This window comes from Onychomys torridus, chromosome 2 (genome assembly GCF_903995425.1).
Source record: "Onychomys torridus chromosome 2, mOncTor1.1, whole genome shotgun sequence".
NCBI classification, from domain to species: domain Eukaryota; kingdom Metazoa; phylum Chordata; class Mammalia; order Rodentia; family Cricetidae; genus Onychomys; species Onychomys torridus.
In genome coordinates, this window is record NC_050444.1 from 73,799,984 (window position 1) to 73,814,479 (window position 14,496).

At 39.7% G+C, this 14,496-nt stretch overlaps 1 protein-coding gene across 3 annotated transcripts in view; it reads left to right on the forward strand.

The window, feature by feature from the left end:
* Slc44a1 (solute carrier family 44 member 1) overlaps positions 1–14,496 on the forward strand; it is a 183,540-nt gene that overhangs the window by 109,823 nt on the left and 59,221 nt on the right. For all 3 annotated transcript variants that reach the window (XM_036177207.1, XM_036177208.1, XM_036177209.1), the window contains exon 13: positions 5,126–5,263. In XM_036177207.1, the coding sequence (XP_036033100.1) occupies positions 5,126–5,263 (138 nt within the window). The remainder of the gene's footprint in view (positions 1–5,125; positions 5,264–14,496) is intronic.

Here is a 14,496-nt window from a genome sequence, read left to right on the forward strand (position 1 = left end):
AACATGTCTTTGGGTTCACATTTCTTTTCTCTTAATTCACATTTTTTTTTTAAAATTTTTGTTCTTGCGTTATTTTAAATACTGCTTGAAAGCTTTCCTTTAGTGGGAATCTGTTGTGGGTGCTTATCCTTTTTAGACTCCTCTGAAATCACTGCTCTTAATAGAGATAGTTTGTTTGTTGTTGTTGTTTTGTTCTGGGCCAACTATTAGATCACTACAGTATTGGCCTGAGGAACATTGTCAGAGCAAGTGCTATTTCTTTTCTGTCTCTCTGTGTGTATGTGTGCATTCACATGTGTGGAGCCCAGAGGTCAGTGTCCAGTATCCTCCTCTGTCACTGGCTACCTGTTTTTTGAGACAGGGTCTCTCAGTGAACCTGCAGCTTGCCAGTTCAGTTAACCTGGCTGGCCAGCAAGCCTCAGGCAGTCTTCTGTCTCCCCAGTTGTGGGATTAAAGGTGCGTCATGCCACTGTGCCCAGACTCTTACATGAGTCTAAGGATCGAACTCAAGTCCTCATGCATGGTAAGCACTTTACCGACTGAGGCACTGCCCAAGCCCTAGGCGGTATTACTTCTGAGGATGACTGAGGGGGTTAACACTTAGGGAAGCAGGCTAGGACTCCCTCTGTCCTTCTATATCTAAACAAGTAGGACTTATTGTAAATGAGTTCTCTTTTCTTTCTTTCTTTCTTTCTTTCTTTCTTTCTTTCTTTCTTTCTTTCTTTCTTTCTTTTTCTTAAAGATTTATTTATTTATTATGTATACAGTGTTCTGTCTTCATGTATGCCGGCATGCCAGAAGAGGGCACCAGATCTCATTACATCTGTTGTGAGCCATCATGTGGTTGCTGGGAATTGAACTCAGGACCTCTGGAAGAGCAACCAGTGCTCTTAACCTCTGAGCCATCTCTCCAGCCCTGTAGAGTTCTCGTTTCATCATTTAATTTTTGTGTTGTTGTTTACTGTTATTTGTGTGTGTGTCCATGTTATCATCATGCACATGTGGAGGTCAGAGAAGAAGTTTGTGGAATCAATACTCTCCTGCCACCTCCCTGGGTTCTGAGGATCAAACCCAGGTTATCAGGCCTGCTCAGCAAGCACATTTGGCCCCAGAACCATCTTGCTAGCCTCTCTCATCATCATCTTTACCCCCCTCTCCATTTTTCCATTCCCTAGAAATCAATTTTAATGTATTGATGCCCTCATCCAACAGGCCAAAGCGAAATTGACTTTCTTACTATTCACCTCTAAGTGATTGACTTTTCCTTCACTTACCTCTAACATTGCACTTTCCAGTCACTTCATATTAGCCAAGAGGGGGGAGTTCTGTGGCAATGGTATCGAGCGTACCTGGCCTTTGCTTGATTGAGCTCTATAGCTAATGTGAGAATGTGGGTATAATGCTTCATTATATTCAATAATATATTCAAAATATTTTCACAGATCATATTACCCATGGTTATGTAAGTGTTTAGAAACTCATTTAAAAATAATTAATACTACCCAGAACAACCTGAAAAAAAATCTTTAAAATTTGTCCTGGAACCAACTGATAGACATACTAAAAGTCATTGTCCTTGAATTTTATACTTAACGTAAGTAGCTTGTCCCCAGGGAGATGTGCTCAGACTGGCTCTCTAGTGTCAGTTCTTAGCCCCTGCCACAGAGACCCTTTGAGTCCTCGGTTTCCGGGTTCCTGGAATGGCTCCCTTCTACCACTCAACTGGCCCTCTGCCTAGACCTCATTGCTAAGCTTTCAGCCCTCTGCTGGGCTTCTATAGCACCAAGTCACAGCTCTGTGAGCACTAAGGAAGTGAGTCTGTCTGTCACTTCTTTAGCTTAACCTGCCAACTGACAGCTACTTGAAGGCAGAAACCTTGTCTTCTCAGAGGCAAAGTGTTCTTAGGGCTACGTGGTGCCAGTTATCCATGGTCCATGGTTTGTTTGCTGCTGCTGTAGAAGATTTACAGAGGAGAATTGATGAGCCATTTATTATTTATAGGGTAGGTGCTAGAATTGTACAAACAGCAGCCTGTGAACTGTTGCTTGTTCTTTAGTACTGCCTGTGACACGAAGGTGATGCTCATCTACTCTCACTGAATTCACATGAGGTGCAGGCCTTGCTACCAGTAGAACGTGTTCTCCTTTGGGCTTTGCGTCAGGCTGGGCTTGTTCTCCTCTGGCACCATTTGGGACTAGCAGTTTAACACTGTGTGCTGACTGATGAGTACTTCTAATCATAAAACTTTTCTCTGTGAGCAGGAGTCATAGCAAGTAATTTTTCGTATACCACAACACACACGTACCAAGCATACTTCATATTCATATACATTAGCAATTCCCCAATACAGTTATGAATGAGATGTTATTTCCTGTGCTCTAGAGATAAGAAAGTTGAGACTGGAGCAGTTGTAGCACATTGTTTGTCCTCGAGGTAGATGGAGTTTTTAAGCCTAACTTTACCTGGCCCTTTTCACATCTCACACTGCCTCTAATAGTATGTATATTTTGTGTGTGTATGTGTAAAGAACACAAAATACATTTTTACAAAAAATAGTCAAGCAGCTCACATTTCCATGTTTCAAACTGTAGACTATAGTATGTAATGGGTTCTCAGATGAACTCAGAAGTATTTATAGTTTAGTTAGCAAGGTTGGATCCTTGCCGGAGGCAGCTGCAGAGGAGATGGGGGTATGTGGAGCCTCCTGACTCAAGGAGACCCCTGGTGGAACTGGAAAGGGAGCACATTACAGCTAAACCTGACTTGTTCCTAAGAACCTGATTGGTTTAAATAGGTTTTCCTATCCAGTCTCCATGACTCAGCTAGTAATCCTAGCACTTGAGACTGAGGCAGGGTGATCAGAAGTTCAGGGATGATCCTGAGCTACAGAGTGAGTTACTGACAAACTTGAGATACACAGTAAACTCTGTTGAAAAATAAAAAGAAGTTGGGGGCTGGAAAGATGGCTCAGAGGTTAAGAGCACTGACTGCTCTTCCAGAGGTCCTGAGTTCAATTCCCAGCAACCACATGGTGGCTCACAACCATCTGTAATGAGAGTATACATAATGAATAAATAAATCTTTAAAAATAAATAAATAAAAAGAAGTTAATTGATTAGTTAATTAGTGAGCTACCCAGGTTTCTTAATTTTGGACATTATAATGATTTTTTTAAAACAGGATGCATTTTTATTAGATTTTTTAAATTCGGTTTTATGTGCATGAATGTTTTGCCTGCATATATGTATGCTTAATGCCTGCAAAGGACAGAAGAGGGCACCAGATCCTCTGCAGCTGGATTTAATGGACAGTTGTGAGGTTGTGAGCCACCACTGGGTGCTGGGAAACGGACCGGGGTCCTTGGAAGAGTGTGTTGATATGGGAGGGTATTTTCTCCTGAAAATGCATTAATAACTTTATCATGTCTTACAGTACAGGAGATTAGGGCTGAGGGTGTGGCTCAGTGGTAGAGCATTTGCCCAACAAATACAAGCTCTGGGAAAATAGAATAAGTAACTGAAGGAAGTGAGACTTTTCTCTTCAAGGGAGTTACATCTCATATCACTGAAGAGCTCTTCTGGTAAATTATTGAGCTAAATAATTGGCCAGGCATGGTAGTACATGCCTGTAATCCAAGCACTATGGAGGCAGAGGCAGGAGGATCAGGAGTTCAGATCCATTCTTGGCTGTATAGCAAGTTTGAGACCATTCTAGACAACACGAACTCTAGTCTCGACAATAAAGTAAATAAGTCAATAAGCGCACTATGAAGGGCTGGGGCTGTAGATTAGATTAGATCTGCTTGGCACTTTTGAGCTCTAGGCTTGGCTCACAGCACCCAAGTGAGAAGGAAAAACAAGAATTATAATATGCCAAAAGATGGGAAGCTATTAAAGCTGGAAATGGGCATTTTAGGCTAGTGTTTCTAAAAGAGCGAGGAAGGAAGTCATATAAACTATTATGGATCCACAACAGTACTGCAGAACAGAGGCCAGCCAATTTTGTTTCTGGAAAGAACCAGAAAGTGTCTGGGTCTTAAGAGCCATGTGGTCTTAGTCCTAAGTGCCTGTTTCTGCCAAATGAGCAGGACATTGTCCCAGTAAAACCTTATTTACGAAGGCAGCCAACAGACCAGGTATGGCCAGTGCCCTTAGGTGGTGCCTTGACCATCTCTGCTCTGGAATAAATGACTAGATGGGTGTTTTGTGAGTGCTTAGGGAGCCAGCAAGCACTGGGGACCACTCTGTGTTCTTTGAGAATAGGTCTGGCTGGAGCAGTGGCTTTCCATAGATTTCCAGCAGGGTTACTGTAACACAAACCCAAAGGATGGTTTATTTTTACTTCACTGAGGCATTTTGTAGAATGTTTCAAAAGGAATTTTTGTACAAAATAGAAAAAAAAAATGTGGAGCTCTGCAGTTAGGTAGTTAATTCTTTGGTCCTTGCTAACTTCTAACTGATAAGACATGTAGGCAGATGGCTGTGTAAGGAAGCAAGAAGTAAGAGAATGTATGAATGAATGAATGAATGCTAATAGAAAAGCAAGGTGTGATTTTTTTTTTTTTAAAAAAATACTGTATCTTTAGCTTTTAAAATAAACATATTCAGATAGTAAGTAAATTATCCCAGTTTTTAGGATGAAAATCTATGTCTCAGAGTCATGCTGAATTGCTCAGAGTGCTTTGACTCCCCACTGGCACTACAAGCAGCTCTGGAATGATCTGCATTTTTAACCAGCAAAGAAATGGTTAACCGTGTACCCCTATCCTTCTAGTCACAAGTTTGAGACATCCAGGAAAGTATAAATTATATGTGATTTTTGAAAGACAGAGAGGAAGTTAATGGATGTCAGAACATTTCTGTGTGTTTTTACAGGGCCAAACTAAGAGGACTGGAAAGGGGCTTTTTTTTTTTTTTAATCATAGCAGTTATAATCCATCTGTCCGTCCATAAATACATCCTTCAGTCCATTTATGCCTCATATGTCCTGTGCCCAGTCTTAACTTTCTCATGAAAGCCATGGGTTGGACAAGTCTTTTCACAAGCTGAGTTGTAAATGTGAATGGTTTATGTCTTTCCAAAGTACATTTCTGGTGACTTATAAAAGTCCTTCCCCCTTTGTCTAGAATGCATACACAGCCACAGCTATCAATAGCACCAACTTCTGCACCTCAGCAAAGGACGCCTTTGTCATTCTGGTGGAGAATGCTTTGCGAGTGGCTGCCATCAACACAGTGGGGGACTTCATGTTATTCCTAGGCAAGGTAAGACCAACCGCATAATCTGAGACAAATGTTAATGTCTGAGTAAATGTATGAAATGTTGTTCTTTAATTAAAAAACTACCCAGCCTAACACAAAACTAGAAGTCATTTACTATGTAGCAAACATTAATAGCACCTTGAATATGCATTAGATACTTCTTAATTTACTTTATATTTATTATGTTCATTTAAACTTCATAATAAATTTATGAGTTAAGCTCTATTATTCTCAGTTAACAGGAGAACTGATACAGCAGAGCTGATTCCCAGCCTGTTTCTCTGTATATATTGTGAACTATAACAAATTAAGAGAGATGATGAGATGGCTCTGTAGGTAAAGGCACCTGCTGCACAAGTTTTGCAACCTGAGTATGATCCCTGGAGCCAACACCCATGTAAAGGTGTAAGAAAAGATTCCACATACTTATCTTCTAACTTCCATTTGTATGTCATGGCATGGGTACTCCCTTCCAGTGATGATACATGTGCACAATTTCCACTCTATAATCGATTTACACATACATAGATACATTAATAGAAATGTCTATATGTATAGATACATATATATGTAGATAGATATATACATAGAGATGGGGGTGTTTTCTCCATTATGTAGTCTTGGTTCTTAAGAACTCACTTTGTAGGTTAAGCTGACCTTGAACTCACAGAGACCCACTCACCTCTGCTGGAATTAAAGGTGTGTGGTTTTGTTTTTAAGAAGAAATCAGGAGGGATATAGCTCAGTAAAATACTTTCTAGCACATGCAGAGCTACAGGCTCAATCCTCAGAAACACACATACAAAAAAAAAAAAAGAAAAAAAAAAAAAGAAAAGAAAATTAGGAAACAGTTTGTGTAGTGATGTGAGTTGTCTTGACTGGTTCATGTCAACTTGACACAAACCTAGACATATCTGTGAAGAGGGAATCTTAATTGAGAAGATGCCTCCATGAGACTGGCCTATAGGCAAGTCTGTGGAAGCATTTTCTTGATTAAGGATAGATGTGGGAAGGCCCAGGCCCTGGGCAGGTGGTCCTGTGTTGTATAAAAAAGAAGGCTAGCAAATCACAAGGGGCAAGCCAGTAAGCAGCACCTTCTATGGCTTTAGTTCCTGTTTCCAGGTTCCTGCCCTGACTTCCTTCAGTGGTAGACTGTTTCCTGAAAGTGCAAGATGAAATAAATGCTTTTCATGTTGATTTTGGTCCTAGCGATAGAAAAGTAGCTAAGGCAGGGGCAGGATTGCACCTGCAGTCTGGAGTCTGGCTCCCTGGATTTAAATCTTGCTGCTGGCTTCTGATGTTTGTGCAACTATTTGTACAACTGGGATAATAATAGGGACATATTTTTAGTGTAGTAAGGCTTAAACTGGTTAATACATGCAGGGTATCTAGGACAGTGCTTGACACATTGTTAGTTTTGGGTGAATGTTAGATGTTATTATATAAAAATCCTTTTAAAATAGAGCTGTTAGGGAACAAGACCTACTTTCTTTAGAGCTGAGAAATGAGTTTATTCCATGCTATCAAAATCTACCTAATCATAAATAGCATTGTACTTAGATTTCATTGCACCTGTATTTAAAACCAGAAGATATTTAGGAAATTGAAAAATGAGGAGCAAATTATACAGCCGCAGCATCACTGGGATGTCCCTCATGTGCCTTTGTCACTCCAGTGAAGTCTCATAGATTTGTGTTTCTGTGGTGGGACAGTCACAGCATACATACCTGTTGTTCCCACTTTCTCTGCCCCACAGTCTCATCCACTTCCCCTATCTTGCACTGATGGCCTTCATAATTACTCACGGGCACTCTAGTCAGTATCCCACTAAACCCCATTCTTTTTTTTTTATAATTTAATTTAATTTTACATATCAGCCATGGGTTCCCCTGTCTTCCCCACTCCCGCCCCTGCCTTCCCCCCAGCCCACCCCCTATTCCATCTCCTCCAGGGCAAAGACTCCCCTGGGGATTCAGCTCAACCTGGTAGATTCATCCAGGCAGGTCCAGTCCCCTCTTTCCAGGCTGAGCAAAGTGTCCCTGCATAAGCCCCAGGTACCAAACAGCCAGCTCATGCACTAAGGACAGGTCCGGGTCCCACTGCCTGGGTGCCTCCCAAACAGTTCAAGCTATTCAATTGTCTCACTTGTCCAGAGGGCCTGAAGTTGGGGGCTCCTCAGCTTTTGGTTCATAGATCATGTGTTTCCATTAGTTTGGCTATTTGTCCCTGTGCTTTTTCCAATCTTGGTCTCAACAATTCACACTCTTACAGTCCCTCCTCTTTCTCGCCAATTGAACTCCTGGAGCTCAACCTGGGGCCTGGCCGAGGATCTCTGCATCCACTTCCATCAGTTATTGGATGAGAGTTCTAGCACGACAGTTAGGGTGTTTGGCCATCTGATCACCAGATTAGGTCAGTTCAGGCTTTCTCTCGACCATTGCCTAAAAATTCAACCAAGGAACTGATACAGCTTATAAACACCTTCAGCAACATAGCAGGATACAAGATCAACTCAAAAAAATCAGTAACCTTCCTATATACTATAGACAAATAGGCTGAGAAGGAAATCAGAGATACATTACCCTTTATAATAGCCACAAATGATATAAAACACCTTGGGGTAACTCTAACTAAGCATGTGAAGGCCCTATATGACAAGAACTGTAAGTCCCTGAAAAAAGAAATTGAAGAAGATGTCAGAAAAAGGAAAGATCTCCCATGCTCATGGATAGGCAGGATTAACATAGTAAAAATGGCTATCTTACCAAAAGCAATCAACAGATTCAATGCAATCCCCATCAAAATACCAACACAATTCTTCACAGACCTGGAAAGAATAATACTCAACTTCATATGGAAAAACAAAAACCCCAGGGTAGCCAAAAGAATCCTATACAATAAAATGACCTCTGGAGGCATCATGATCCCCCACCTCAAACTCTACTATAGGGCTACAGTAATAAAAACAGCTTGGTACTGGCATAAAAACCGACATGTGGACTAATGGAATTGAATTGAAGGCCCTGACATTAATCCACACACCTATAAACATATAATTTTTGACAAAGAAGCCAAAAATGTATAATGGAAAAAAGAAAGCATCTTCAACAAATGGTGCTGGCATAACTGGATGTCAATGTGTAGAAGGCTACAAATAGATCCATATCTGTCACCATGCACAAAACTCAAGTCCAAGTGGATCAAAGACCCCAACATAAATCCAGCTACTCTGAACCTGATAGAAGAGAAAGTAGGAAGTAGTCTTGAATACATTGGCATAGGAGATCACTTCCTAAATATAACACCAGTAGCACAGACACTGAAAGAAACAATCAATCAATGGGACCTGTTGAAACTGAGAAGCTTTTGTAGAGCAAAGGACACGGTCAACAAGACAAAGCAACAGCCTACAGAATGGGAAAAGGTCTTCACCAACCCCACATCTGACAGAGGGCTGATACCCAGAATATATAAAGAACTCCAGAAATTAAATCCCATTCTTAAACACTGGGATGGGGTAGCCACTGTGCCTTCAAAGGGTCTTTGAGAAGAAAAACAATTGCTTGGCCAAGTGGAAGAATAGCTTTGTGCAGTTTAAAGTGTGTAGCTTCATAGGGAACTGTCATTTGAAAATAATTAAGGATAATTGCTTTGAATACCTGTAATTAAGTTACATTATAACAGATTTGCTTGTGTCGTGTTTTTATATGAGAGGACATTTTTATAGTAAAGGTGAAATGCATCAGTGTTCCTTAAGAGCCAAGAACAGGATTTTACTGTGTTGACTGAATATGATACATGTTGATTCAGCAAGGACTTAGATTCTTCATCTTGATTGTGCTATTTTTATTTACAAATTTATAACTTACCCTTAGAGCTAAAATAGAATACACACACACACACACACACACACACACACACACACACACACACACACACGGGCTAGAGTGGGGAGGAAGCAGATGGACGAGGACAACTTATACTAACTGATTGTGCCTGATCATCCCATGGAAGGTGACCTGTTACTGCTATCTTTTTATTTCATAGCAGAGGGAACCAAAGTGTAGAGAGTTCATTAACTGGCCACATTTTGAGAACTAGAATGTGACAAGGCTAGAGTTCATATTCAGGCCTGTTTGATCTAACCGTGTACAATCTTTAATACAAACACACCTGAGAACAGTTCTAAATACAAAATAAATGTAGCTTTATTAATAATAGGAGCCCTTTGTAAACAATGTAATGCTAAGCAGTTGAGAAATGGCTCGATTTAAGAGCCAGCCTAATAAACCATGATCTTATTGTGAGTTTTGAATATGATAAAGAAATGTATATGAATGTAGTCAGTGAAATGCCTGAGTAAAGCTGGTAGGTGGGATGTCACAATAGTGTTTAAAAATTGTGTGTCAAGGACTTGGTGACAGGCATGTACTGAGCATGCAGAAGGCCCTAGGCATGATCTCCAGCACCACCGACCAGAACACTAACAACTAGAAGTTGCATTCGAAGAATGTTAGCGGTGGATACCCCACACACCTCCCCATTAGTTTCCCTAGCAAGACAATTCTCTTCCCGTGCAGTGTGCATTCCCTCTATAAGGAAGAATGCATAAGCAATGAAATGCAGTGGTTTAAACTGGCTTCGTGGGGTTTGCTTTTAACATCCTAGTAATCTGACTGGAAAGTTCTTTAAATGATCATATCCTTTTATTCACTCCACAAATATAGACTGCTTTCTTGCGATGTCCTACAGGCTGTCCTGGGTGCTGTTTGTGTGTCATCACAACTTAGGAGCTGGCGAGAGGAGAAATCTGTGTGCTCTTTCCACTTGGTATTATAAGCATTCCTAGTTTTAGAAAAAAATTTCTAAATATGATTATACACTTGTATCATTTCCTGATCATCCCTCTGGTGTGTGTTTTTTTAAACAGTTGCACCATTCTCAAGTTTTTACTAATTAAGTTATATTACAATGACATTTCTTGCACAAATACTCCCATGTTTATTATTGCTGGCTTAGTTCAATCCTAGACACCTAGAAGTGGAATTGATTAGAGTTCTTAATGTGATGTACTCAATTAAAATTTTAAAACAACATAAGTGGAGGCTGGAGAGAGAGCTTAGGGGATAAGAGCATTTACTGACCTTGCACAGGACCCAGATTCAATTCCCAGCATCTACCAGTGGTTCACAAACATCTGTTAACTCCAGTTAACTTCTGGTCTCTGTGGGCCAGGTACACATGTAGTACACATATACATACATGTTGGCAAAACTCATACCCATAAAATTAAAATAAAATCTTTAATAATAATATCATTAAAAGCTACTTTTAAAACTGTAAAATAAACCAGGAGGTGGTGGAACACACCATTAATCCCAGCATTCAGGAGGTAGAGGCAAGTGGATCTCTCTCTCTCTTTTACTCTCTCACTCTCATATATTCATATATATATATTTTTCTATATATAGAGAGAAATACAAATATATATGGTACCTTTCATTTCATATATACTTTTTCTGATCACAAATCCTTTAAAAAGAATTTTATTATAGTTGAATGGTTGCTGTTGTATAGAAGTAGTTTCTGAGGAAAGTAGCTTAAGTAGACCATTGTAAGCATTATGAGAGATGATCTCAAGGACTAACTATTGATAGATACAGCAACTTGAAGAAATTATACTGAGTGGGAAAAAAATCTAATTTCAGAAGATAGTACTCTATGCTCTCATTGACAAGTTGTTGATAGGCAACATTGTAGAATTAGAGATTTCCATAATCTGGTGGTCATCTGGTTAAAGATGGCAGAGAGGGTAATGAGGATATTATAGTATGGTCAAGTGGGTGACATGGTGATGGTGGGTATGTTCTTTGTCTGGACTGTGTCAGCACCTGTATCTCTTGTGGTATTAAACTATAATAGCATAAGATGATACCTCAGAGCTAGCTAAAGAACACATGGACTCAACTCTGAGTTCTTTCTTTCTTTCTTTCTTTCTTTCTTTCTTTCTTTCTTTCTTTCTTTCTTTCTTTCTTTCTTTCTTTCTTTTTTTTTTGTCTTTCTTTTTTCAGAGCTGAGGACTGAACCCAGGGCCTTGCGCTTGCTAGGCAAGCACTCTACCACTGAGCTAAATCCCCAACCCCTCTGAGTTATTTCTTATACTTGTATGCATCATTTCCTCACATTTAAAATTCAGTTTAAAAGTTTTAAAAGAAACAAAGTATAACATCACAGGTCCCATTTCTATAGAGTTCTACATAACAGTGAGTTACATTTGGCAGAGGCAGTAGCCAAATGTATTAACTAAATAGGTAGTCCTAGTTAATAGACTGTAGCCTGTGACCATTGGCAAATAGTGTCCTAACAGTAATAGAGACTTGTAAACTGTAAGTCTAAGGTTTTGTCTTAAAAAAAAAAAAGGATACTTGCTCCAATAAAGAAAGCTATGTCCCATTTTTTAAAGGTGTTTTGACTTCTCCTGTGTGAAACTACTTTCCCTTTATTTTGTAATACCTTTCTCCCATTGGTCACATCTTGTAGTTGACAGTTCATTTAAGGAAATGTTTTACTGTAAATGCTATTTTATTGGCAAACAAAAGTCTCTCAAAATAATAGTTTCCCAGGAAAAAAGTTATGATAAGTGCAGGATTTAAATTTGGGGTAGGGAATGTAGTATGAATCTTAAAGGTTCTTATTAATAAAATCAAACCCAAGGCCAGTTATTGAGGTGAATGCTGGAAGATCAGAGAAGCAGAACAAGCCACAGTTTCCCCACCTCGCCAGTTCCTCAGCTGGTCTTGTTTCCTCAGACTGCAAGCTTCTGAATCCTCAACTCATCCCAATGGCTCTCAGCTGAACTGTGCTGCTCCAAAGCCTGAATGTTTAACCAGCCAAATGCTGAACCAGCCAAAATGCTTCTAGTTTCTGGTCTTCACGCCTCATATATCTTTCTACTTTCTGCCATCACTCCCTGGGCTTAAAGTCGTGTGTCTCCATGCTGGCTGTATTCTTGAACACACAGAGATTCGCCTAGGTCTGCCTCCCAACTGCTGGGATTAAAGGCGTGCACTAACACCGCCCAACTTCTGCTATGGCTTGCTCTGACCCATTTTCTAGCCACCATTTTTGGCTCTGTTCTAGTGGCTGTCTGTTCTCTGACCCCAGATAAATTTATTAGGGTGCACAATATTGTTATTAGGGGAACACAATACCACCACAAGGGAATGGGGCAAGGGAGGAACATTGGGCAGGCATTGAATCAGATGTTTTCAGAATGCAGATTTTACCATCATGGAATGTTTGTACTGTTATGATTCTTTCAAAGGTTAAATGAATTTACTTAGGGCACAAAAGCCAAACACTAGCTGTCATTTACATTTATATCTTTCTGACTCTAAAATTAGCATTCTTTACTCCTGACTTCTCATATTCCTTCCCAGTACTTGAATTTCTTTCATTGTTTAAATATCTTATCCTCTGGAATTTAAGTCCAACCAGAAAATAAATAAATCGATAGATAGATAGATAGATAGATAGATAGATAGACAGATAAGTAGATAGATAAAAACTAGAGCGCACTCATTTTTTTTATTTCTTCTGGGGATTGAGCCTAGAGCCTTTTACATGCTATCCAAACAATCTACCACTGAGCTACTAATATATCCCAAGCCCTGCATTTACCTTCATTTATTAATGATATGTGTACATACTTTACTAACAAGTATTATGAGGAATATTTAAAAAAGAAATTTTAAGTGTGTGAAACATATAAAAAGAAGTTGAATGTTGTCTAAAGCGTGAGATGATTGATGTGTGGTACTCAGGCTCTGCTTCCTGAAATGGAGGCTGTGTATTCAGTACCTGGGGTACTGTGTGTTTCGGGGCTTCATCTTTGACTCGATCAGTAGGCTCTTTGGAGCTAAAGCCCAGGAACCTCCATTCCTCACCTCTCTAAAGCTTGAGAACCATTAAGTCATCTCTGTTTGAATACATACATGACCCATCCATTCACTGTACTTTTCTGAGTAGTCCTACATGCAAGTACATATTCTTAATGTTGTCTGTCTTCTGTGCCATTTAAGTTTACCATCGAAATATTTTTTAAAAAATATGTGATATTCTTTGGTTATATTTTGGCGTAATTCCCACATTTGTCTCTTGAGAGGAACTATCACTTGTTCTTGGAGTTATTTCTCACATGATGTAATATGCAGCTTTCCATTGTAACATCTTTGTCTCAATATCTACTTTGAGCCATACTTTTCCTAGAATTAACATTTCAAATATGGCTTGTCTTTTAGGAGGATTGTTAAGAGCACAATGAACCCCAGCTTTCCCATAGAGTGTGTAGAATTTGAGATAGTGTAAGAAATAATTCATTCAAAAATTGAAACCACATGAGTAAAAGAAATAATACAGTTAGCCACGTACAGAAGTCACTCAGAAAAGAAGCCACTATAAGAGATAATAAGTCTATGGCCATAAAAATAGTGGGATGTAGTTTTTTATTTTCTCTTTTTGGGGGCCCACCACCCAGCTCCCAAACAAATCACTCACAGAGACTTAGTCTTAATTACAAATGCCTGGCCTTAGTTTGGCTTAGTTTCTAAACAGCTGCCCTTCACTAACTTACCCTGTCTACCTTTTGCCTCTGGGCTTTTCCTGTTCTCTTACTTCTTTAAATCTTACTTTTACTCTGTGGCTTGCTGTGTAGCTGAGTGGCTGGCCCCTGATGTCCTCTTCCTTCCCTGGCCCCTTGATCTCTCTTTCCAGATTCCTCCCTGTATGTATTCTCTCTGCCCACCAGCACCACCTATCCCTTCTCCTGCCTTGCTATTGGCCAGTTCTTTATTAGACCATCAGGTGTTTTAGACAGGCACAGTAACGCAGTTTCACAGAGTTAAACAAATGCAAACATAAATAAGAATAATACACCTTAAAATAATATTCCACAACAGTGGGGTCTTCTAAAACTCTGGAAGACCCAGGTTTGGTCCATGAAAGCATCTGAAAGTGACTGATTTATAGCTGAGTTAATGCATCACATGCATTATGACTCACAGTTACTATGAAAGCAAAGGAGAGATGCTTTGTTGTTGATAGTGAGGATGCTGCAAGATTCTGCCTGTCTTCAGCACTGCATAAGAAGTGAATCTAGAGTGTTTTTCTTGTTTTTGCTTTTGTTTTTTTTTTCTTAAATCTGAAGCCTGGTGCTAAGCTAAACAGAGATCCAGAAA